We start from the raw sequence: 22,084 nt of genomic DNA, 5'->3' as shown, positions 1-22,084 counted from the left end.
TAATAAAAATTCATAATTCCTCTTCAATTTCAATAAACGTCGCCTAATACATTTGTCCTTCTTTGTACCATAGCATATATACTTCACTTTTTTTTTTCTTTTATTGTTTTCCTTTTTTAACATATGCACAGGATTAAGTCGTGCGCATGTGTGTTGAAACGTTCGTTTATATATGTATATATATACACACATGTATACATCCATCATGTATATGTATATATATATATATATATGCATCTATTATGCACACACGACACACACATACTTTGCGTATCTCTACTAGAATCCCGCCTGTTCTTACTAACATACATACATACGAAACATGCGCATGCGAAATGTCACATGAACACGCGCGTCGATATTATATATACTCTATATGTGTGTAAGTGTAACTGGTAGCACTTTTGCCGCGGCGACACGCGTGCACACATATACCTTTTCGACTGAATAACATGTATACATTATATTCCAATTCAAATCACAAAAACACGGTCTCCTGTACGACAATCGTGAGAATAAAAATAAGTGTCGCGATAGTTGTACTAATTAATATAGTATAATAATAGTAGTAATAGTAGTAGTAATAATAATGGTAATAGTGATAGCAGTAGCAGTGATGATAATAGCACTGTTGGTATATTTCTCTTCCTTTTGCTTTTTATCCATAATAACGGTTCTTTCTTCCTATCTTTTTTAAATCTTCCGAGTCTTATGCATACGTATCGATAATTAATCACCGTAGCCGCTTACCAATAATCACCGTATATACAATGTACATACAAGTATAACATTTGTTGTATGCCGTTTAACAAGATTTACAATTATCTTCTTTTGTCGTTCATTATGTGTATATAAATATATAAATTTACATGGGCATACATAAATTTATATATTTATACTGATCATAGGCGTGTATGCGTTTGTGAATAAAAAGTATTATATTTATGTAATTGAATAACATTCTCTCTACTCTCGATAATCAATATTTAATTAGTTACTTACGTGTGTAAGCGACACGACAAACTACAGCTGCCGAGACTCACGGGGACGAGAATCGAACAGCACGTGTATTAGTCGAGAATTAGTTTGTGTTAATTAATATGCAACTAACGTGTCACGTTTCTTCCCGACAGTAGATTATCGGTCAACTAAAAAAAACTATTAATTTACACAAACTAGATGCATCAGACGACTTATGTCCTTTTATACATTAAGTAAAATAAACATTCTAGCTGAATATCATTAATATATTTAATTAATCTCTACCTAACGTGTTATTTGTTCATATAATCAATATATTAATACAGGGACATACGGTAATGAGGTCCCGAAACAGAAATCATTTTCTATTTGCCTAGTTTCGAAATTCGTTATACACTATTTTACAATTGCCTATATAATTATTTACAATTCTTTTCGCAATAGCGAATCTATCTGTATGTCGCCTAATCCACAGTTTCTTCACTTATAATATGTATATACATTTGTTGTGTATGCAAGAAAAATATTTCTCTGAATGTAATTTAATTGGAATTATACATATCTTTGGATCGTGACCAAAAATAGATTTAAGTAACAACTCGTAGGTGGGGTATTCTCGATTAAGAATGGTCAATCATTGCGTGAATTGTCCACGTGTGCAACCTTAAAAGTCAAATGCGATACGCGCTAACGTAAATAACACGATAAGTCGACATAGTATAACAAACGTTTCTTTCGTTGTGTTCGACAAGTAAAACGTCGCTCAAAAAGTAGAACGCGGCTAAGTATCCTTAAAAAGTACTATAATGAAGATAAACAAGCCTAAAGGAGAGAGCCAGTCGCAAAATATTGAGATTGACCATTCTTATTCTAAATCATAATATTTATCACTTACGACGAAGATTAATATTCTTTCAACATTACTTCGATATGCAAGTGCAAAAGCATTTTTTTCACTTTTTCATTATTTTTTATACTGATCATTCTATACTGATTAAGTTAATAAATTCTTCTATCTATTATCTACTATTGACATAGGCAAATGAAGTTTTCCACCTGATGGCATTTTTTACATTGTTACACGTATTTGTTTGTTTGTTTGTTTGTGTGTGTGTGTGCGCGTGTATGTTTACACGCGCTCGCACGTGTAAGTGTGTAAGATTTATATTTATATTTATATATTAGTTTCATAAAAAAAATTAGGTATATAATTGCAAAAATTCTAAGTACGTCAAAAATACCATCAGGTTGTACTCATTAATTTGTGCTTTATCCATTAGAATGTATAACGAAGAAGTACCTTTTTCAGACCTTTTAGAAGTAACAGCCCTATCACAGTGTGGCTCGGAGAAGAAGGCTATTTCTCTCTCCTTATGTGGACCAGACTTTATAAAACAGACTCTATTTGTTTAATTTCCTTCTCGGGTGGTTCTTGTGGAGATGGTGCAGTTTCTACTATTTCAGGAATATCTTCTTCGTTCTCTTCTTCGATATCTTCATCAATTGGAGTCAATGTATCTAATATCACAGGCTGAGTCTGTAATAGAATTATTCTTACTCGTTAATTTACAGTACTCTAAATAATGTTTATTACTTGTTACTATATATCTACCTGCGGCGTTGTGCACCGTTTCATAGCTGGCGCCATGAAACTAGTAACCGTGCTTATAAGGAAGAAAAATCCTGCCATAAAGAATGGGATACTGTAGCTTTGTGTTGCGTCATAAACGGCACCCGCCAAAGGTGAACCAATAATAGCTGCAGCTCCTCTAAATAAGATTAAAAGACCAAATGCATTGGTCAATTTGTCTAGCCCTAAGAGATCTACCAAAATAATCGACGTCAAAGAAATGTATCCAGCTGAAATATTACACAAACATATAATATCGAAGCAAACAATGAGATCCATAATAACATTTATTAATTTCAATACTTACATATAGCTATACCGAAAAGAATGCTCATAATGATATAAGCAGGATAAGAATGGCAGAACGGTATCGCAGCTACAGCAACTGTCGATATAATTAAGCAGATGTTGTTCAACAACAGTGAATCTACTTGTGGAAAATCCGCGATATATCCACAAGCTACACGGCCCAGAGTATTAGTAATTCCAATTATAGATACCAAATATGACGCAAGAGTCTTGTCGATATTCTAAAAACAATTAACATTGAAAAACTGATCATACAACAAACAATATGTAGTAAAAAGAATATCCTACAATCTTTAACTTACATCTAAGACCGCAGCGTCTAATAGATATACAAACGGAACGTATAATCCAGCCATTCCAAATACATTACTGATACCAATTAAAAGAAACACTGGATCCTTTAGTAAAGATAGATCCATCATCGTTGACAAAGCTTCTTTAAACGATTCAGGTAATACCAAACAGGGACATAGAGGTTCTGTAACATTTACTATGGTTTAATAAATGTTTATGAATAGTTATATTTGTATTTTTTTTAATTACTCACGTTGAGGCGCCTTTTCAATGTCGGTATCTTTAACATCTCCACGTACGGATTTTGATAGTGAAAGAACACTTTGACGATAATTTGCAAGTGATTTTTGACTCTGATATTCTGGTAAATTAACCACACTGCCACTGTAAAATATATCCTTCCGCGATAGTGGTCGAATAATTTGTGGTTTCTCTTTTGGTATACTAGATTTGCTGGTAGTAAAAGTAATACTTTCCCCATCCTGTAAAACGTATCATTTATGGTATAACTTAACAGTCTTTTTTTGTAATTAAGTATATTTTTCGAAACTCATGCTAAAACACTTACTACATCTATTTCTGCATTATTATTCCGAGAACCCATAACGCTGCTCGTCGAAAGTCTTAAGTGCAAACTCTTTCTAATATCGCCATTAGAATTCAACGTTGTTCTAGAGTTCTTAATCGCACTAAGACTTGGTTTATATCTCTCGCTAGTGCTAGTTTTACGGATTCGATCGAAAAAGGGTACAGAGCCATTTTTAGGTAAACCTTGTACGTGAGTTGTAAAAGCAGGTTGAGAAGCATTTCTAGGAATTATCGGTTTGAATTCGCTTTCAGACTTTTCTGACATATCTTTTGTATCTTTGGTATCATCGATATTTTTTCTGCTTTTTGATTTAGTGGAAATACTCTTTAAGTCCATACTGCCACTATTACTAGTTGCTCCACTGGAAGAGTGTTCTTGTACTTTCACCTCCGATATAGTGGGCAGGGTTGGCACCGTTGGAACTGGTGTTAAAGGAGTTCCTTTAATATTACAAATAAATGAAGTACATCGTAAAATACGGTGGTGTTCGATCATCGATATAGTTAATTTTAAGACAGATTTTCTTACCAGGCACTAATTGGTCTAAATTGAAACTGGAATGAACACCAGGATCAATGTTAATAGGCATTTTCATTCTTTTCTCCATAGATCCATCAGGCAGTTGTACCATAAAATAAGAACCTCCGATACTTCCACGTTCCATTTGAAATCTTTTTTCTTCCGCCATTCTTTGTAATAATGGTTTAACAGAAGAAGCTTTTGGATATTCTAATGGCCTCATCATCGCACCAAAAACCTATAATTTTCCTGTTGTTGTTATCAAATATACGATCTATGTTCCCAAATGTCTTAGAAAGCTAATAGCTACACTTACAGCACAATTTAAAATAAGACCAGCCAGAATTAAATTTGCTCCTTTCCAATTATATGCTTCTAGTAACATTGTTACAAGAGGTGGAAATGCAAATGTGCCAAATCCTGAACCACATACAGCAATGCCTGTAGCTAGAGATCGTTTAGTTTCAAAATAATAACCTACGCAAACTACTGCTGGTAAATATATTAGACCAAATCCAACTCCTGAAACAGCATAATTATTATAGCATAATCGAAATGTAAATAAGTAAATCAGATTATAATCCAAAATATTATACGCACCTCCCATAACACCATAAGTCATCATAAGCATATTTACACTGGTTGAAAATGTTGAAAGTACAAATGCTGCTGCACCTAAAAAACTTCCTGCCATACATACTGCCCTACATCCATACTTATTTGTTAAAGCACTGACAACAGGTCCTAAAAATAGATTGAATCTTTTTAACCAAGACATTATTACGCTTGAAAGAAAGATGATATTTATAATAAAGAAATTTACCAGCACTGAGGTACATGCCAGATAACAACGAGCCAACCCATGCAGTTTTTCCTTTTCCTTCTCCAAAATATGTAACAAATTCTCCCAGAAAAACGCCAAATGTATAAGCAATACCGTCTACTATCATGTTACACATGAATGACGCAAATACCACCACCCATCCATATCCACCATCAGGTGGAGGTGGTATATCGTGGTATTCGCACAGTGAACCCCCTTCATCTTCTGGAGATGCTTCATCACTAGCTCCATCAGTGGCAGTTAATCTTGTATGCTCTTCTACAGAATATTCACTGTCCGTCTGTAAAATGGTACAACAACATTGATAAATTTGTAACTGATATACATAAAGAGTTAACATTTTCTTATTTTTCTACATTTTCTCAAACATTATTCCAACAAAGTAATTCACCCTTCTTAGAAAATTTGAATGAATATTTGTTTTTAAATCTTGTTACATTGTAACATTGATATTTGTGTTTGCCTTGAGTAAAGTAGTGGCAGTTCACCTTGAATACTGCAAGAAAAGCTTCATTTCATGCCAATGCATAAATACATAGGCAGATTATAGATATTTCTATACATGCCTGATTAACAGATTGTTAAATAAGAATACTTATAGATTTCAGAAAATCATACAGATTCAACTACGATTTTATGACATCAGTTTTACGAGTGTAAATTACTTTCCTCCGTTGAAAATAAAATGAAATTATGAGAATGAAATGAAATAAATCGAAAAGCACGCTACTGCGGAAGATATCTTTTGGAGCGTAATGTGAGAACGCGCGGCCGTATTATAAGATGATCTCATAACGCAAACGTAAGCATAGATATGGCTACTGTGACTTAACCATTCCCTAAGGCTACGTTTATCCAAGGTAAAATAGCATTTCCTTTGAATCTAATAAAGAGGAAGCGATATTGATCACGCGATAAAACGATCATGTTTAACGAAAATTCCTTAAAATAAGGAAATTTTAAGAATACTAGAGAAGAAGATAATACAGATCACATAAATGAGTGTAATTTCATGCTTCCTTAATTCTGCTGTATTCTTCGAGTCATTTTCGACTCAATCGTGACCTTCTACCGTTTCTTCACCTCGAGAAAAATATAAAAAAGTCGTCAATGGTATTTTTAAAACACCTTCTTCAAGATATTTTAAGTCCTTCAACATGAGTGAGATTGGAATATAAGAATTCGAGAATCGCAGCAACGTTATAAGAAGAAATATTTGTAAGGAATTTTTTTATAGAAATGTCGAAGGAACGAAATAGTTCCGTACAATGACCTCGAGTATGTTAAAATTATTAAACGAATTTAAATACAGCGCTAGAGCATAGGACACGCATATCGATAGGCTTAATAGTGACTTAGCTTAGCGGAATGGAAGGTCAACCCAATCAGCTGATCCACTGTCATTAGAATTGGCAAAGTGTGCGCCACCTAACGTCAAGGCAAACGAAGCTCGACGAGATCATTGTTTTCGACCTTGTTTTCGTGGCGGTCGGTGTCACATTCGCAACGGGTGCAAATCGTGCACACAGCCATGCAGTAGGTACATGGCTGTGCTGACAACGTATACATATGCGTGTATGGTGTGCCAACCGTACTCGGTTCGTGTTCGTCAGAACCTTCTGTGCGAAAGTGTAATTTATGTTGATTGTCAAGGCTAAGTCACGTGTCGTCCCCGAACCAAACTGGACAAACAAACGAAGCAATTACGACGAGAAACGATGTAAAACGGAACGAAACGAAACGAAACGAAACGAAACGAGAGTGCCTCGAAACTCGAGGCAAATCAGATCACCCAAGAATGAAGAGATCGAATCACGCAAGAGGCGCGTAAACGTGGTAGCACGCGCTTTACCAAATAGAGACAAATCTTCGAAACGTACCGTACTGATCTTTCGCACGCGACGCGAGCCGTATTGGCTGTACTGCGACTTGTTGAGCGACACGCGCGACATTCTACGATCGCTTTAATGTCACACTTCACTCGTTTCGCCGTTGGCCTCTGCACACTTATGCAAAGTTCTATTTTCGTAGAAGTGCGCGCAGCTGCGCGTTGTATGTTCTTTCTTTCCCGTGACTTTATCCCGTGGCAAGGTTTTACCACGCTGCGTCTCTTACGCGCGACTTTAACACACTCCCCCTGTTAGCGAATAACAGGAGTAGTAGTATCAGTATCACTCGTCAAAATCCGCTGCCATGTCTTTCACACTCACGCGCTCCCGTGTCAACTCTCTATTGTACTGCCATATCGCACGCCTTAGACCAATTAACGGATTGACGGTTATTCAACGGGAAAAAGAGTGCGCAACGGCCCCTTAAAAAAGTACACTTTTTTGCAAAGATTGAGAGTTCACGTTCTATCTTGTCCCTCGTTGCAGCGCACGACAACTGTACACAACGTATATACGCGCGAGGTGACGCGTCTCAGCCAAGCTCAGATCATCAACAAGCTCTAGCCACGAGACATCGGATGCACGCGAACCAAATGACACTGTATACCTCGTAAATACGGCACGCGCAAATTGTCATGACAATTTTGCCGGCAGAAACGACTGGTTTCTACTATTGGACGTATAACTATTGCGTATCACTACGCACTACGATGAATCTATTTATATACAAACACCGTAGTTATAGCCTTTCTTCCTCCAACGTCCACGAACAAAGTAACTTTGTTCTCTACGCGTACAACATTCTTTTTTCTGTCATCGTGAATGGCTTTGACAAATGATCTTTGGTGTAGTGTAAAAATATGTAATGCTGAATGCGACGGAACAGCATGCAATGGTGTGTCAATAATACGACCACTCGATCGTCGATTTGGCGATTACGAACACGCGTGCAGTGCAAATGCACTGTTCTGTTTACCACTGTTCTGTTCTAGGCGAAATCGCGATGCACCAATGACTAAACAGCACAAGTCTCCGTTGAAAATTTAAGTACCCGCCGGACAAAAGAGCTGCTTACGGCAACGAAAGAACACGGACCTCTCGTTGAAGCGGTAAGCGGTACTGATCGGTTGTGCGCGAAAAGTTAACCTATAAATGCGAAGCGTCTCACACGCGTCCCCTCCCTATCTCACAATTACGTGGCGCGACAACCAGACGACACTCGAATTTGCATCGTTCATGATTCTAAAAGAAGCCTTGAATTTTCACACGTACGCAGTTTTCACCTATCGCGATTTGTTTTAATTAAAGCAAAATACCTAATTTACATATTCTGCACTATAGGAAATACGCTTTATACAAGGCGCAACGGTTCGATACAAAATCCGCCTAAAGGAGAAAAAATCAATACGAGAACGGTTATAGTATTTAAAACGACCAAATTACATACTAAATTATAAACTTTCTCCTTGTTTTTCTCCATGTTGCAAATAACCGTACGAGCAGTTGATGCAATCTTAAACGATATAGAATTAAGGAAAGATGTTATATTTGAAGAGGACAAAGAAAAAACAGACAATAAAATGGCAGAGAATCGGTTTAAAAATTTCAACGGCCGTTTCCATATAGCTATAGCATGGTCAAGTGTATTTGATATAAGATGATTTGTATCCTAACGAAAGTGTTACATAAATGAAAGCTATAAAGCATTAACAAGCTGTGATCATGATGTAAACAGTACGAATCTATTGTTTCATTTATTTTTATGCCTATAACAGTTTTTCGTAGAATTGTCATAAAAAAAGGACATTCAAAATATTTGTAGTATAAAACATTTCAAACTGAACTGAAACAAATTTAAAATTTTTTCTAGCTAAGAAATTGCTCTAACCACGCATCTTTGTAATCGACAAAAAAACTCGTCAAGTATTGCATTCCATTCACAAAGTCGAGATATGCTTGGTCGACAAAGGAGCACAAAAATAAGCAGCTCTGTGACACTGCGCTCCACGCGAGGCCAAAAACCTTTTCGTTGTTCATATCCGTCCAACGAGGCAATGTTTGTATCAAGGGCTACTTGATGCATTATTGGAGGAATTGCAACTCCGACTAACCAACACGTTGCAGCTCAATGTCACTCAGCTCTGCGCGGATGATTCACATTTGGCATAATAATGGAGAGATCGACATGTTATTTCCTCTAACGTGCAACTACAGCAGCAGCTTTTGAACTTACGTTTAATGTTTCGACATATTGTTCCACGCTAGCCATTAGTCCGTATTTAATCTTGTAAGCCACGCGCTGTAGTAGCTTTTTTCAATATCAGGGGTAGAGGGACAAGCCTACCTTGTCACCCGAGGTTTATGCAATTTTTAGAGTTAGTTGTTTCGAGACGTTACCTCACTAAACAAATATTTGCTGGCAACGATCTCGTACTTTAGGAAGAAAGTGACAGTTCCCGATGCGGTGTTATTATCTGGTGGCTTCGAGAAATCATGTTCATGGTCGAGCGGCTGAATACAGTAGTGTCGCGTTAACTGGTCAGAATTTTGCTGGCCATTGTTATCCTTGGCCAATTCTTCGAACTGATTTCGTAGTGCGACTCTCTGGACTCTCTTGCACAATAATTTACAAACTAATAATATTAATTAGTAATATTAATGAATCAGCAATTTTCAAATTGTAAATTTTGTGTGTGTTGTGTGTGTGTGTGTGTGTGCGCGCGCGCGAGCGTGCGTGCGTGTGCGTGTGTGTACACTCCTTATTTATATTATTAAACTAAATGTGTAAGAGTTTATTTGGTTTACAAGGAAGTATTACCAAGGTCTTTGGAATTTTATTTAAAGTAGTACACTATGTGAAAAATTACTTAAACAGTCTGATTCTCTCGAATTCTATCTTTTCTTTGTTCCAAACATCTGTTCGAAAATATCTCGCACTCAACAAGGAAGAGAGATACTCGAGATTTTGTAAAAATATACCTCCCTCAATAACTGGACAGATAAGGTCCCAACCCGTGGCCAGTTAGCGAGGCACTACTGTAGCCATACGGGAAACATCGTACATCGTAAAGTGACCATCATATCGTAGCGTGACGCGCGCACTAATAATCTAAGTTGATGCTTACACTGCATGAAATTAATCTTGCACGCAAAGGAGGTTACCAATATATATATATATCATATGTCGTGTTATCAAGATTATCGACAATGTACATGAAATCTCGATTAATCGATTGCCATTTAACGATGGCCGTCTCCACGAAAATCACCAAACAATCGAATTACAGCGAACACAAATGAGAGAGCTGGCGAAAGGAGGCGGGGCGATGAGGCAGGAGGGCACTAAGTAAACATTCTGAAGATGATCTCGAGTCGATGTATAACAGTGGTGGAAACACTCGAAGAATCAGCACCGATAAAAGGGATAGGTAGATGGGAGGAGAATGGTACCACTGGTATATAACGTCGATCACGCGAGAGTTACTGCTGCAACATGCTACATTCCACTGGGTGTTCTGTGTGCTCGTCTCTACGCACGAGTACATTTATGAATTAATTAGATAATAACCAACGACAATTAGTGTTGAAGGCACGATACATGAAAACACCATCTGCTTCTGATCTCCGCTGAAAAATTAGCAGGCAGAAGCAACGGCACGATACCGTTTTATAAAATACAGTCAATTCGTAGTATTTGACGAAATAATAGCGATGAAAGAATTCTATTTACTGAAACAAAATATGTATTATACGAATGATTCGTCAGCCGACGAGTACTATCGTAATTTCTTTGTTTCAACCTAAAATAAGGTTGAGCTCGAAATAATTACGAATCAATCGATTTGAACAACAACGATCGCGCATCTTTCTTTCGAACTTCCAACTATAAAGCTTTCGAAGGCGTCACGAAACGTGCAGAAACGCAGATAACATCAATGATTTAAAATAATCACGAGAACATCTGGTCCTCGTCTTCTCGGAAATGTTAACGGCAGCAGTAGCTTAAAATGACTCAGAAACCATAAATGAGAGCTACATCATGATATTTTCTCGATTTGCAACAGGCCATTGTTTACGACGATGCTAGCCCCTTCTTCGTTGTCTCAGTTTGCTTAGGACCGCGAGATACCAGGCGTCGCGATAAACGCATGAACATAATAATCGAGAAAGGAAGAGCATGTTCCCTTTGCTGAATGAATCACATCGTCTGACAAGAGTATACGCTTTAAATTATCATAACCTCACCGGATTGATATTTTTTCTCCTTTTATCCGCGCGTATTTATTATGTCGCGATAAGCTGTTCGGAAAATTTATTGAAAAGATTAGAACGTTGTAGAACTGCTGAACAGCAGTTTTTACGAATTCGAAGAGACGTCGATATCATTGATATTACAAACGATGCAATCCAACCTAATCGTACTTAATCGCCTATTTCTTCCGTCTATGATTATGAAAATTAACTGTCACGATCATGTTCATCGATCTTTTTAATCACTCTTAGCAAATTAATAATAAAGCCCAAGTGTGAGAAATTCGTTTATCAATTATTGAGAGCAATTTATTCGCGTCGATTACAGTGACTCACGAAAGTATTTACTCGCTTATCATAGAGAACATTTATGAATATATTATACGTGTTATACAAGAGGTTTTGAAACTTCATCGACAATGAGATGAGACATAGCATACGGTAAGATATTGTATTTGGTACAATATGAATACTGTTGAAAATGGCTTCATTAAATAATCAACTATTCAAATATTTTCGTAACCTCTGTGACGTGTACGTTCAGAATAAATATCTTATAACTTGTATATATGTATATTTAGTCATGACTTATGATAATGCTAATGAAGTTTCAAAATGTTTTGTCATATAATAATATACGTATTATATTCGTAAAAGATTTTAGTAGTATGTGTTGAAATATATTCGTGAGTCGGAGTATGTTCATTTAAACAAGAGGGCCTTCGATAGAAGCAATCAGATTCATGGACACGTTTTCCTACTTACGACCTAACGCTCTTGGGCCGAATAGCCCAAGGATAAGGGAAATACTCGACATCGATACAGTACGATAACGAATTCAACAAACACTCAAAAGATAAGATGTTCGCACGTAATAAAATACATCTTAATCCATGGCTCGACACCAATCCATTGTAAACTGGCACGTGATATGGTCTATGTCTGCAAAAAAAGTAATAACATCCACAGACTACACCCAAACGTAGAATCTCGTACGCGAAATCTGTCTCTGTAATGTTACCGGCAATATATCGATGGGCCATTTGTAAATGTGTATTACCGGTGTCTTAGATAGGTAGAAGTGAACACTTTCACTTATGTGCATCGTGATTGACTCGATCGGGTCGTATATTTCGTCACTTGAATTTAAATCCGCCATAATCCGTGGTAATCACGATCAACGATATTTATCGAAAATCTAACACCCCGTGAGACTTGCCAATTAACGATTTGTATACACGCGAGGAAGAGAACACGTTCACCACCGTCTGTCGCCGCTGTTCCGCTATTTATTTAAATTGAATTTCGCGTTAAACCAACAAAACAATCGATTAGTATTGCTTCGACCTTTCCTAAGTTAGGCCACGTGCTGGCATACCATGGTATACCGTTTACATTGAAATTCGGTAGTTTCGATTCAAGGACAAGAAAGTTACGATTACCGTTTACACCGAACGCCATCGATGCATCGTAAGCATAATCGAACTTCGATTAGATATATCTGTTTATCTCGATGTGAAATTTTAACGACAATAAGGCGACGTCTACAATTACGATTGACAAAATACGATACAAATAACGAAGACGATAAAATGAACATTTTTGCAGACAATCATTTCGTTAAAAGACGAATCAATCTTACATACCTTATTCTTAGGCGACATCACGAGATGCTGGCAGCAATGTCCTATTTAAATGAAGATGAATACACCCCCGTCGTGAATGAGAAAGCGAGTGAGAAAGAGAAAGGGAAAGAGAGATGGCAGGTCTTACGCCACCTGAGTGGACAGCGTCCAGCTGCGGTATGGGAAACAAGCGATATGAAAATGCGCGCTGCTCAACCACCGGCTGACTTATCGCATCGCAGTCGTCAAGTCTGTCCGATTCCCCACTCTATGAAATATCCATCTCACTCCATTTTGTTTGTCAACTGTTCTCCGTGTATACTATCACTCGATTTGTCGGATGCTCTCTCTTTGTTTCTACAATTTATTCCTCCATACGCTTATCCTTTTCTCATTCTCTTTGTTGCACTCGAAACCAACCATCTTCCTTCCGCTACTAGATTTGCACACATCTCGCGATACGAATACAGAACGCGCTGCTGCTGCTACTGATCTATCGATATGTATAAAATCCTGGCTATGTGTACGCCCCGATATTCCAAATATGCTCAAGATATCATGGTTAGATGAACATCTCCCATATAGTGGCCACGATATTACAGACTATCAAAACGATGTAATATCAGTGCGATTTAACTATGCGAATAACGCTATAATAGAAGAATAATAGAAGGATAAAAGATCAGCGGAAAGATTTAAATCTCTTTTACCGCAAAATTTTCGTGGAATTCGTTACGATCAAGCGGAGGTTATTTTCTAAATTAAACAGTTCCGTGTGTTTCGTCACGAAAGGAGTTCTAGCGCAGATGCGCGAATACGTCTCTGTTTTATGACGAAAATAGAGTAGCAAATCGTAGCGTTCGGCTCACCCATTTCACGTGTTTTAAACACCGCTTCGGTTCCTTCGAGCTTTTTCTACGATGATTTTTCCACTGCCTTACTATACGGATATGAGTTGAATCATGACATAAAGACTAACGAATTAGGAAACAAGCACGTGAAAAGAAGGACGATAGATAAGAAGATGAAAGAGACTTACGACGTTATTGGCCATAGGCTTCGCCTTGATCTGCAGGCCATCATCGTCACCGATCTGCTCCCCGATCTGTTCGCGGCTGCTGGCGGGGCCCATCTCGGCGCCGCGGCGCCCACCCTAAAGTTAGTTGTCACTATCTTCAACGAAATTGAAACAATCACAGCTTCGCGATCCCGTGTCCCCGTGTACGAGGAACGAGATCAGAGCTATTACCAGCCGGATGACACCTCCTTCGGGCGGTCCGGTGCGCCCCCTTTCGAATTATGAGCTCTCCATTGGTGTTGCATGAACAATCCTGGAAGTCGTAGCTGCTCGGTGACAGCTTCTTCCGGACGATCACCGCGACCTTCTTTTTCTTCTTCCTCCCTCTGAGTTTCTCTTGTCCTCAGTCCATCGGTGTTCTAACGCACAATTATACTCTGAAGAGATGAGAAACGGATCTTGCTCTTGTCGAAGGGAACGGTCGTCGAAGGATAATAGGTTATTTCTTCGGAGTGCGGTTAAACGACGGTCATACGTCACCGATCGTTTCTTTTTCCGGTGTTCCTCGTTACGACCAATTTGGCGAAACCACGACACGATCGCCACCAATAGCACCAATTCCAGATCAGTTCGAACCCTCAACGATGACGAAGACGAGGACGACGACGACGAGGACGTAGCATACACCCCGCGCACGACCTAGTCCACGGAATTTCGATCCACCTTCCAGGAACTTACTACGTACCGCCTCCCCCGATCCGTTTCGTTCAATCGTTCGCGTTCCAGTGTAAAATTGCGAGAAAAAATTAACAACCACTCTGTCACCGTCCTCGCTGTCGTTCGCGTAAGTATATTCACGGTACAGCTAGATGATAGAGAACGTAAAAATTCTGTTGGAGAGAATTTTCTCGCAGACGATCCCGCCGCGGGTGGGTAGCGCCGCGGCGCCCCGGGATCAATAAAACGACCGCCCGGCCGTCGCCTTTCCTAGGTCCTGCCTGCCTGCCTGCCGTGATCTCCCGTTTACGCGACGCTGGACGTCGCGACGCGTACCCCCCCGCTGCTCTTCATACCGCGGCCGCGAACGCGCCGGACCTATACGTAACACGCATGCGCGATCTCCTGTCGCGCACGCCCCCACGTGGTCTTTCCTCACGAGCTTGCGCAGCTCGATTATCGACGCGACAGTTGGTCGGTATTGCATGCACTTATATCTAGCCCTTTCGTCCTATCTCTGTCCTCCTTTTTCCTATTCTTTTCCAATTTTGTCTATCTCTTCATGCGGGATAATGAAACATACAGATTTTTTCGAGTTACTATTTCTGTTCGTGCCACGTTTTTTTTTTATTTCTCACGGGAATGAATGAACGAGGTTTTCCTTATCGCGAATCATAACTCACATCAACATTTCGTTCTGTGACAGTTAATTCCATACAACAGTTTTCCAATTTTTCTCTTTAGTATAAAATAGAAACAAAGAATCGCGGTTATTTTCAAAGATCCATTCATATACTCGTCGGATTCAAGAAATTTGTTTATGAAAATATAAAAGAAATCGGTTGAACTCGAAGGATGTAGCAAGGTTAACGACGAAGATCTTCTGCTTCTTAGTAAAATCGGATTTTTATTTTGATATTTAGACTAATTTATATACAAACATATAACGCGATCCACACCTTACTATATGTATCGATCTTGTCATATATTGATCCTACATGGTTGGTAGAAAGTTGTAGGTACATACTTACCTACTTTTAAACGATTCTATAGTTACAATTAAAGCGTTCGTGTAATTATTTGATTTATTGGAACAGAAGTACATTTACGAGTTCAAAGCGTTCAAAGTTTGTCTCTTGGAAATCAGATAACTGTAGTTTTATTGCAACTTTCGGAGTTGGCTGTGGATGCTCAGTGAAATTTAGAATAGCATGTTTACCAATTATGTACCAATTATTTGCGTTAAATAAGCTTAACTCTAATATTTTCAATGAAATCTTTAATTTAAGAAAAACTACTTACTTTGCGATGTAAGTCCATAAAGTAAATAAACGTCGTGTCTATTCTATTGAAAACTACTTGTATAATTATTTTAATTAATCAGAAAATACTTGTGCGCCCGATTACGTTTTACTATTCAACCGTGTGCATAATCGGTTTTGTATTATTCCGTATGTTATTCCGCACAATTGCTTTTATTTTGTAGCTGTATAAGGCAGATCGATATTCGACAGTTCTCAAACTAGTCACGAACACGTTCTAAAGATATATTCTGTTGTTTGATAGCAACGCAATTGTAAAATAGAATCTTTTAATTCCCATTAATCTAAAAGATTAGTTACATAAACAAAAATTCCTTTGTTATTAACAAATTTCAACTTGAGCTTATCGAATGGAGAAGAAAATCCTGATAGTCACGCGCTCAATTCATACGAATAAATTTCTGTGAATCTCGCAACTGTTTTATCACTTGTTTCGCGACTGTACTCATTTCATTTTTGTTCGAAATAGCGATATCTTCTATTTTGCTGATCGGTAGGGTGGTGATTAAGTCTTGAATGTATTTGGGATTCGTTAAACCATATGTCATCGAATGCAACACGCGCAAACAGAGGAACTGTGTCTCATCTGGTAGCGAATTGTTCCTCAAATAACAATTTAACACGTCGCTTACTCGTGACTCGAAAAGATACTGCAGCCCGGTTTTATTCATACTGACATTATAAAATGTCATCAGCATTAATCTATAAGAGACACGGCATGATTAAAAGTACAAATGAATTGTTAATTTGCCGGTATTCGCAAAATTACCTCTTTAGTGATAAGGAACCTTGCGAAAGTGGCAAAGTGGGCATGAGTTTCATCATTTTTTGTACAAAAGCTCTACCATTCGGATCAGTCATTAAAAATTCACGTCCTTCGGGTGTTGCAGATATATTTGATACAATGCCTAACAAGCCAATTATAAACTGATATTCGACGTTGCATGTGGGGGGGAAAGCATTTCGATAAGTGTTTATAAAAGCGACGAAACTTCCGTCTGTTATCGATAAAAATTCGCCGATCATGTGCTGAAACTATAATGAACCAATTAACGCGAAACTGTACTGTCCGTTGAATACCGGAATTAACAATATTTACCCCAGAAAGCCAAACGTCGACAATTTCTGGGAGGCGAGATGCACGCCATGTTAAATTGCCTAAAACTGCTCCCAAAGTTGCACAGTATGTACTTTGATTCAATATCTATAGAGGGAGAGAGAGAGAGAGAGAGAGAGAGAGAGAGAGAGAGAGAGAGAGAGAGATAATAAACATATCTATTAACATAATGAATGCTAATGAATGTTTTATAAATTAAATTATAGCCAAATCACTTGTTCTCTTAAGTATTCTATTTCTTCCTGTGCCTTTCTGTTTCTGTCCACTTGCTGTTGGAGTTGACTGTGCAATTGTTCACACTTTAGTTCTATGGCTGAAATTTTCTCTTTCTCTTCTATGAACAACGAAGTCATTAAAAAGTGAGACGTTATTGTTTTCTTTTGAATAAAAAACAAACAGTATGTGTACCCTTATTTATTTGATCAGTGAATGATTTTGGAAATGAAGAAATAAGATCCTGAATATTTTGACCATCTTCTATATTTAGTTTCTTTAAATCTATATCTAATCCAGAATTAACAAGTGCTTGAGGGACGTCTGTTACAAACTTATGGATGCTTCTTTTGACGGTCTTTAGAGTATCCTCCACAGAAATCTGAAAAATTGTAATATGCTTATATTACGTGGATGCACAGTTCCTTTAGTATCAATTCCTTTTAACAGGCTTTCATATTCTAAAAATCTCAACATAGATATAAAAGGACCCATGTTAATCGCTCTTTAAACATCAAAGAAATATGAAACCAATGTGAATTTACCAAAAATTGTTTTTCATCTTCTAAATTTGTTTGTCTTTCTTCATCATCCTTGTCCATGATTGTTTAACTGAATTTTGTGTTGATGCAAGTAATTCTCATGTATGTTTAACGGATTGATATCAATGAAAATACTTTCAGCATGTTGACAACTGTCGTAACCTGCATGAAACATAAATCGTTACAGAAAGTGGGAAAATTCAAACATCAGCGCGGTACAATTTAAAACATATAATAAGTTCAGATATAGTTAACGCGTATATGTATTTTATAACAGATAATTCTTCCGTTACTTATAAATTATTTTCGATTGTAATGCCTCTTTCTCACAAACGACAAAAAAGATTAAAACTTTATTTCTTTGATTATAATTTCTTCAAATAAAAAAGGAATAAAAAATGTAATATTACATATTACTAATTTCAGTCAACAATTTCAGTCTAGCCAAAATAAGTTTTGTACATGAGCGTACTCAAGGAAGCGATATATTTGATGAAAAAAATTATATTGCTAATAAAATAAAAATGAAGATTCTGTTTTTTAAAGTTCTGAAATTGATATTTGAATTTAATTTAAAGACATCTCTGTTTTAGAATAGAAATCGAGTTTGAGTTTGAATTTTATTTTTCGTTCGATACATTAGTGTTATATTAATATTGCTTCTCGTATGAAATACGCTTAAATCTTATCTTCATTGTAAGGGCATCATAAGGTAACTGACGCAACGGATGTAAGCATATATTTAGCCTCGCGTGGCCTGCATTTTATGCATCTCGGAACGCTATAGCGTGTGTGCGTCTTCGTGTTATGATGCAAAAAAAAAGCGTTAATTATAACCTTACGATTAGGAGTTCTCTTATTTTTAATCTAACTCGAATCTCATTAGAACATATTGCTGTAATCTGAGTAAAACTGCATGTAAGTTGTAAAACTGTACTGATTAACATCTTTATATATTAGAACTTAATTCATGAATTGTTATTATACGACAGTTTTTGATCTCAAAAACTGCGAACAAAATTTCATTTACTGTGTAATATGAACAATAGTACAATGTTTGCATCTTTTCCTTTTTTGTAGAAACAGTTATGCTATATAAAATTGAAAGTTAAACAACATATTTAATGCGTTTAACTATTATATAACGTAACGATGTTTTATAGATCATTATTAATTTTTAGACACAATATGAAGTTTTCAGAAGGAGAAGAAGTACTTGTAAAACATCCAAGTACTGATAGATACCACAAAGGTAAAATATTAAGTATGAGAGGTGAACGGTATAAAGTACAATTTGAAACAGGCATTGAACAGTATGTTCATTCAACTGATATTAAGGTACCTGTTTTGTTAAATTTAAGCTATTTTATATATTTTAAATATTTAAATTTTCTCTACCTCTTTTTCTCTTTTACTACTTTTTTTTCTTTCTGTATAATTTCTTCAAAATTTTAGATGAATAGGCCATCAAGAAGTACAACTAGAGCTAGTAGTAAAAGTAGAAAAAGTCCCACTAGATATTCATCACTCAGAAAATCTCCACGCAGACGTTCACCCGGAAGATCTCCATCTATAAATAGACAATCTACAAGGACTCAAAAATTTGCAAAAATTTCTCTACCACGAATAGAAATACCTAGGGGTAAATATATTGTTACAAATAATCTGCTATTTTTTAACAATATTATTAAATGAATTGACATTTTCCTGCATAAAATATATAGATATGCAGGATAATGGCAATACTGACAATAAAAAGAATATAAATGATGACGAACATTCTATTGAATCAATGCCTCTTCAATCGCGATTGAAAGAACTAGGAACAGTGACGCGTAGATCAATGAGATTGTTATCTGGTACGCTAAAACCTGAATCAGATCATAAAATGGTTTTATTAACGAGAAATATTAATCGAGCTGTCTCACTTCCCATAGAAAGGAAGAGTCAAATGCATGATTTTAGTGTTGATGTGAAGGAAAGGGGGCATTCAGTACAAAGAGATCAAGTAAGATTTTTGTGTATTGATTATTGTATATTATGATAAATATTCTATGTACATTTATTAATGTTTGACTTTAGGATCTATTAAAAACTATAAATTATGAAAAAGATGTAGATATAAATCCACAAGTAATAGAAAAACGAAAGAAAGAAATCAGCATGGTTAGTGAGCCACAAGAATGGGGAGGATGGTTTGGAACCCTTCTTCTTATAGTTTTATCACCCGTGATAATGATACTACCGCAATTAATGTGTATAAAAGATGAATGTATACTTGGATATCCTAAGATACTAACAGACGTAATGTTATACGTAGATCTTAGAATTTTTACTGCATATTTAGGTCTCTTTTTATTTGTAATAATTTTTTCGACTATACCGATTGGACGAAAAATTGATGGACCACAAAATAGAATTGGAAGATTACAGTATCGTCTAAATGGTGGCTATTCAATATTTAAATTACTCATTTTAAAGAAAAATTATATGAATGAAATAATTATTTTGCATACTTCTTTTAGGTTTTTTATGCAGCCTTTTATCAGTAATCATATTTGCTGTGTGTATATATAAAGAACTAGAAGTCACTGATCTCGTTATACAAAATTCTGTACAATTTTCAATTAGCGGTTGGATTCTTGGAACGATTTTATCATTATTATTATTTGTAAAGGGTGGCAAAGCTCCTGTAGCTAATCTAAACATACATGGATCTACTAACAGTATGATATATAATTTTTGGCAAGGGAGGGAAATAAATCCACGAATTGGTCCTGTGGATATCAAAATAAATCTTTTTCGGACTTCCATGATAACAATAGTAATAATCATTCAAAGAGTTTCCTCATCTGTAGAAATGTATATTATAAGATATGCACGATTTTATTCGAATTACAGATTCTCATAAATTTGTCCATTGTGATAAAAACAATTGAAGAAACGGAAACATATAGTTTAGAACATCTTAACATAGGTGTTATGTTAGGAACTTTACTGCAAATAATTTATGCGATGGACGCACTCTTCTTTGAATCTGCAATACTAACAACTTTTGAAATAATGTATGAAGGAACTGGTTACATGTTATGTACCGGTTATATGATGTACCCATTTTTATTGGCTTTTACAACAAAGTACATGTTATATCACAAGTAAGTACTAAGAATAAAAAATAACAGTACATCATGTCACTGAAATTTTATTGAAACATGTTTCTTCAATTTTAGAACACAATTCACTTATCTGTTTGTCTTTCCTATACTTGCATTTATAATTGGATATTTGCTATATAGAATAAGCAATTTACAAAAGAATGAGTTCAGAAGAAATCCTTTATCTCCATCATTAATGCGTAAATACAAAATCATCTTACATTTAAATCAATATTAACATTACAAAATTAATTTTTCATATTATTTGTACATTTATTTTGTAGACTTAGAAACCATACCAACCACCCGTGGTAAGAAGCTTATAGTATCTGGATTATGGGGTCATGTAAGACATCCGAATTATTTAGGTGATATAATAATGTGGTGGTCGATATCGTGTATAAGTTTGGCACATAATATTTTGCCTTATTATTATGCAATCATATGTACAGGATTGTTGATATATAGAGCAAGAAGAGATAATGAACGTTGTAAAATGCGTTATGGTTTAGCTTGGGAACAATACACGTCACGTGTTAAGTACATGATTTTATATCGTATATTTTAGAATATAATATGTAGAGAATATTAGCAAAGCTACCTTTAGATACCAAAATATGTTATAAAATTGTACCTTTAAAAACTGCAATGCTCATTATTTTATAGAATATTTTAGTCGTATTAGAATCGTTATGTAGAGTTCATATACTCACACAACACACACGTGAAACAACAAATAGGGTTCAAATCTGTGGAATATAAAACCAAAAGAAATTATTGTATAACATTAAGCACTAAATTTAAGCATGTCATTTCTTTAATTCTTTAAAGCAATGAACAAAGTGTGATTATCAAAACAGTACATTTTATACATAATTAAGAGACATTGTTGATATAAATATATGTAATATAAAGTATATTTCTATTATAAAGACAATTATATGATGTAAAGACAAAACATGATATAATGAACAAATTGAAGTAAGAATTTTTATACTTTTTATACAGAAATGTACAATTGACAAATAAATAATTTTCTAATAGCTGCGTTAAAATTATATAAGGAATA

The 22,084-nt window shown here is 36.0% G+C and overlaps 3 protein-coding genes and 1 long non-coding RNA gene across 15 annotated transcripts; 2 read left to right on the top strand and 2 right to left on the bottom strand.

Moving 5' to 3' along the window:
- Positions 1-689: 689 nt before the first annotated feature.
- On the bottom strand, positions 690-14,951 carry LOC117205022 (monocarboxylate transporter 3). 8 transcript variants are annotated; one of them, XM_033443042.1, is made up of 12 exons: positions 14,181-14,951; positions 13,971-14,104; positions 5,146-5,446; positions 4,923-5,066; positions 4,639-4,844; positions 4,332-4,560; positions 3,783-4,243; positions 3,468-3,696; positions 3,223-3,398; positions 2,919-3,141; positions 2,594-2,841; positions 2,369-2,518 (listed from the first exon to the last, which is right to left on the bottom strand). In XM_033443042.1, the coding sequence occupies exons 2-12, from the start codon at positions 14,061-14,063 to the stop codon at positions 2,369-2,371; spliced, it is 2,460 nt and encodes an 819-aa protein (XP_033298933.1). In that variant the 5' UTR covers positions 14,064-14,104; positions 14,181-14,951. The 8 variants fall into 8 exon arrangements, with proteins under 8 accessions (XP_033298935.1, XP_033298939.1, XP_033298940.1 ...); XM_033443043.1 differs by having other exon boundaries at positions 13,971-14,084; XM_033443044.1 differs by having other exon boundaries at positions 690-2,518; positions 13,971-14,951.
- LOC117205034 lies at positions 8,054-9,295 on the top strand. 2 transcript variants are annotated; one of them, XR_004487176.1, is made up of 3 exons: positions 8,054-8,164; positions 8,397-8,789; positions 8,926-9,295. It is a non-coding gene; the product is annotated as an uncharacterized LOC117205034 (long non-coding RNA). The 2 variants fall into 2 exon arrangements; XR_004487175.1 differs by lacking the exon at positions 8,926-9,295 and having other exon boundaries at positions 8,397-8,796.
- Positions 14,952-15,547: 596 nt separating the features above from the next.
- On the bottom strand, positions 15,548-18,380 carry LOC117205029 (heat shock factor 2-binding protein-like). Of its 2 annotated transcripts, XM_033443068.1 has the most exons (7): positions 18,154-18,380; positions 17,864-18,022; positions 17,514-17,700; positions 17,321-17,439; positions 17,088-17,192; positions 16,758-17,023; positions 16,369-16,690 (listed from the first exon to the last, which is right to left on the bottom strand). In XM_033443068.1, the coding sequence occupies exons 2-7, from the start codon at positions 17,918-17,920 to the stop codon at positions 16,369-16,371; spliced, it is 1,056 nt and encodes a 351-aa protein (XP_033298959.1). In that variant the 5' UTR covers positions 17,921-18,022; positions 18,154-18,380. The 2 variants fall into 2 exon arrangements, with proteins under 2 accessions (XP_033298958.1, XP_033298959.1); XM_033443067.1 differs by lacking the exon at positions 18,154-18,380 and having other exon boundaries at positions 15,548-16,690; positions 17,864-18,129.
- Positions 18,381-18,603: 223 nt separating this feature from the next.
- Positions 18,604-21,658, top strand: LOC117205025 (delta(14)-sterol reductase LBR). 3 transcript variants are annotated; one of them, XM_033443056.1, is made up of 10 exons: positions 18,604-18,778; positions 19,024-19,198; positions 19,316-19,502; positions 19,585-19,719; positions 19,798-19,868; positions 19,943-20,306; positions 20,386-20,684; positions 20,762-21,015; positions 21,091-21,215; positions 21,300-21,658. In XM_033443056.1, exons 2-10 carry the CDS (start codon positions 19,049-19,051, stop codon positions 21,581-21,583), a joined length of 1,869 nt encoding a protein of 622 aa, XP_033298947.1. In that variant the 5' UTR covers positions 18,604-18,778; positions 19,024-19,048; the 3' UTR covers positions 21,584-21,658. The 3 variants fall into 3 exon arrangements, with proteins under 3 accessions (XP_033298947.1, XP_033298946.1, XP_033298944.1); XM_033443055.1 differs by having other exon boundaries at positions 19,042-19,198; positions 19,585-19,868; XM_033443053.1 differs by having other exon boundaries at positions 19,585-19,868.
- The last annotated feature ends 426 nt before the right edge of the window (positions 21,659-22,084 follow it).

Source organism: Bombus bifarius, unplaced genomic scaffold (genome assembly GCF_011952205.1).
Source record: "Bombus bifarius isolate JDL3187 unplaced genomic scaffold, Bbif_JDL3187 scf7180000007986, whole genome shotgun sequence".
NCBI lineage: Eukaryota > Metazoa > Arthropoda > Insecta > Hymenoptera > Apidae > Bombus > Bombus bifarius.
This window is presented reverse-complemented; position numbering and strand designations above follow the sequence as displayed.

Coding starts and splice junctions, on each gene's coding strand:
- LOC117205022 (XM_033443044.1), bottom strand. CDS start 14,063: ATGGGCCCCGCCAGCAGCCGCGAACAGATCGGGGAGCAGATCGGTGAC. Junction 4,845..4,922: donor GACTTATGGTGTTATGGGAG/GTGCGTATAATA, acceptor ATGCTGTTTCAG/GAGTTGGATTTGGTCTAATA. Junction 4,561..4,638: donor GTCTTATTTTAAATTGTGCT/GTAAGTGTAGCT, acceptor GGAAAATTATAG/GTTTTTGGTGCGATGATGAG.
- LOC117205025 (XM_033443055.1), top strand. CDS start 19,049: ATGAAGTTTTCAGAAGGAGAAGAAGTACTTGTAAAACATCCAAGTACT. Junction 19,869..19,942: donor ATTCAGTACAAAGAGATCAA/GTAAGATTTTTG, acceptor GTTTGACTTTAG/GATCTATTAAAAACTATAAA. Junction 20,685..20,761: donor GGACTTCCATGATAACAATA/GTAATAATCATT, acceptor TTCGAATTACAG/ATTCTCATAAATTTGTCCAT.
- LOC117205029 (XM_033443068.1), bottom strand. CDS start 17,920: ATGGACAAGGATGATGAAGAAAGACAAACAAATTTAGAAGATGAAAAA. Junction 17,440..17,513: donor CACTGATCAAATAAATAAGG/GTACACATACTG, acceptor CGTTGTTCATAG/AAGAGAAAGAGAAAATTTCA. Junction 17,024..17,087: donor TCGACGTTTGGCTTTCTGGG/GTAAATATTGTT, acceptor GGTTCATTATAG/TTTCAGCACATGATCGGCGA.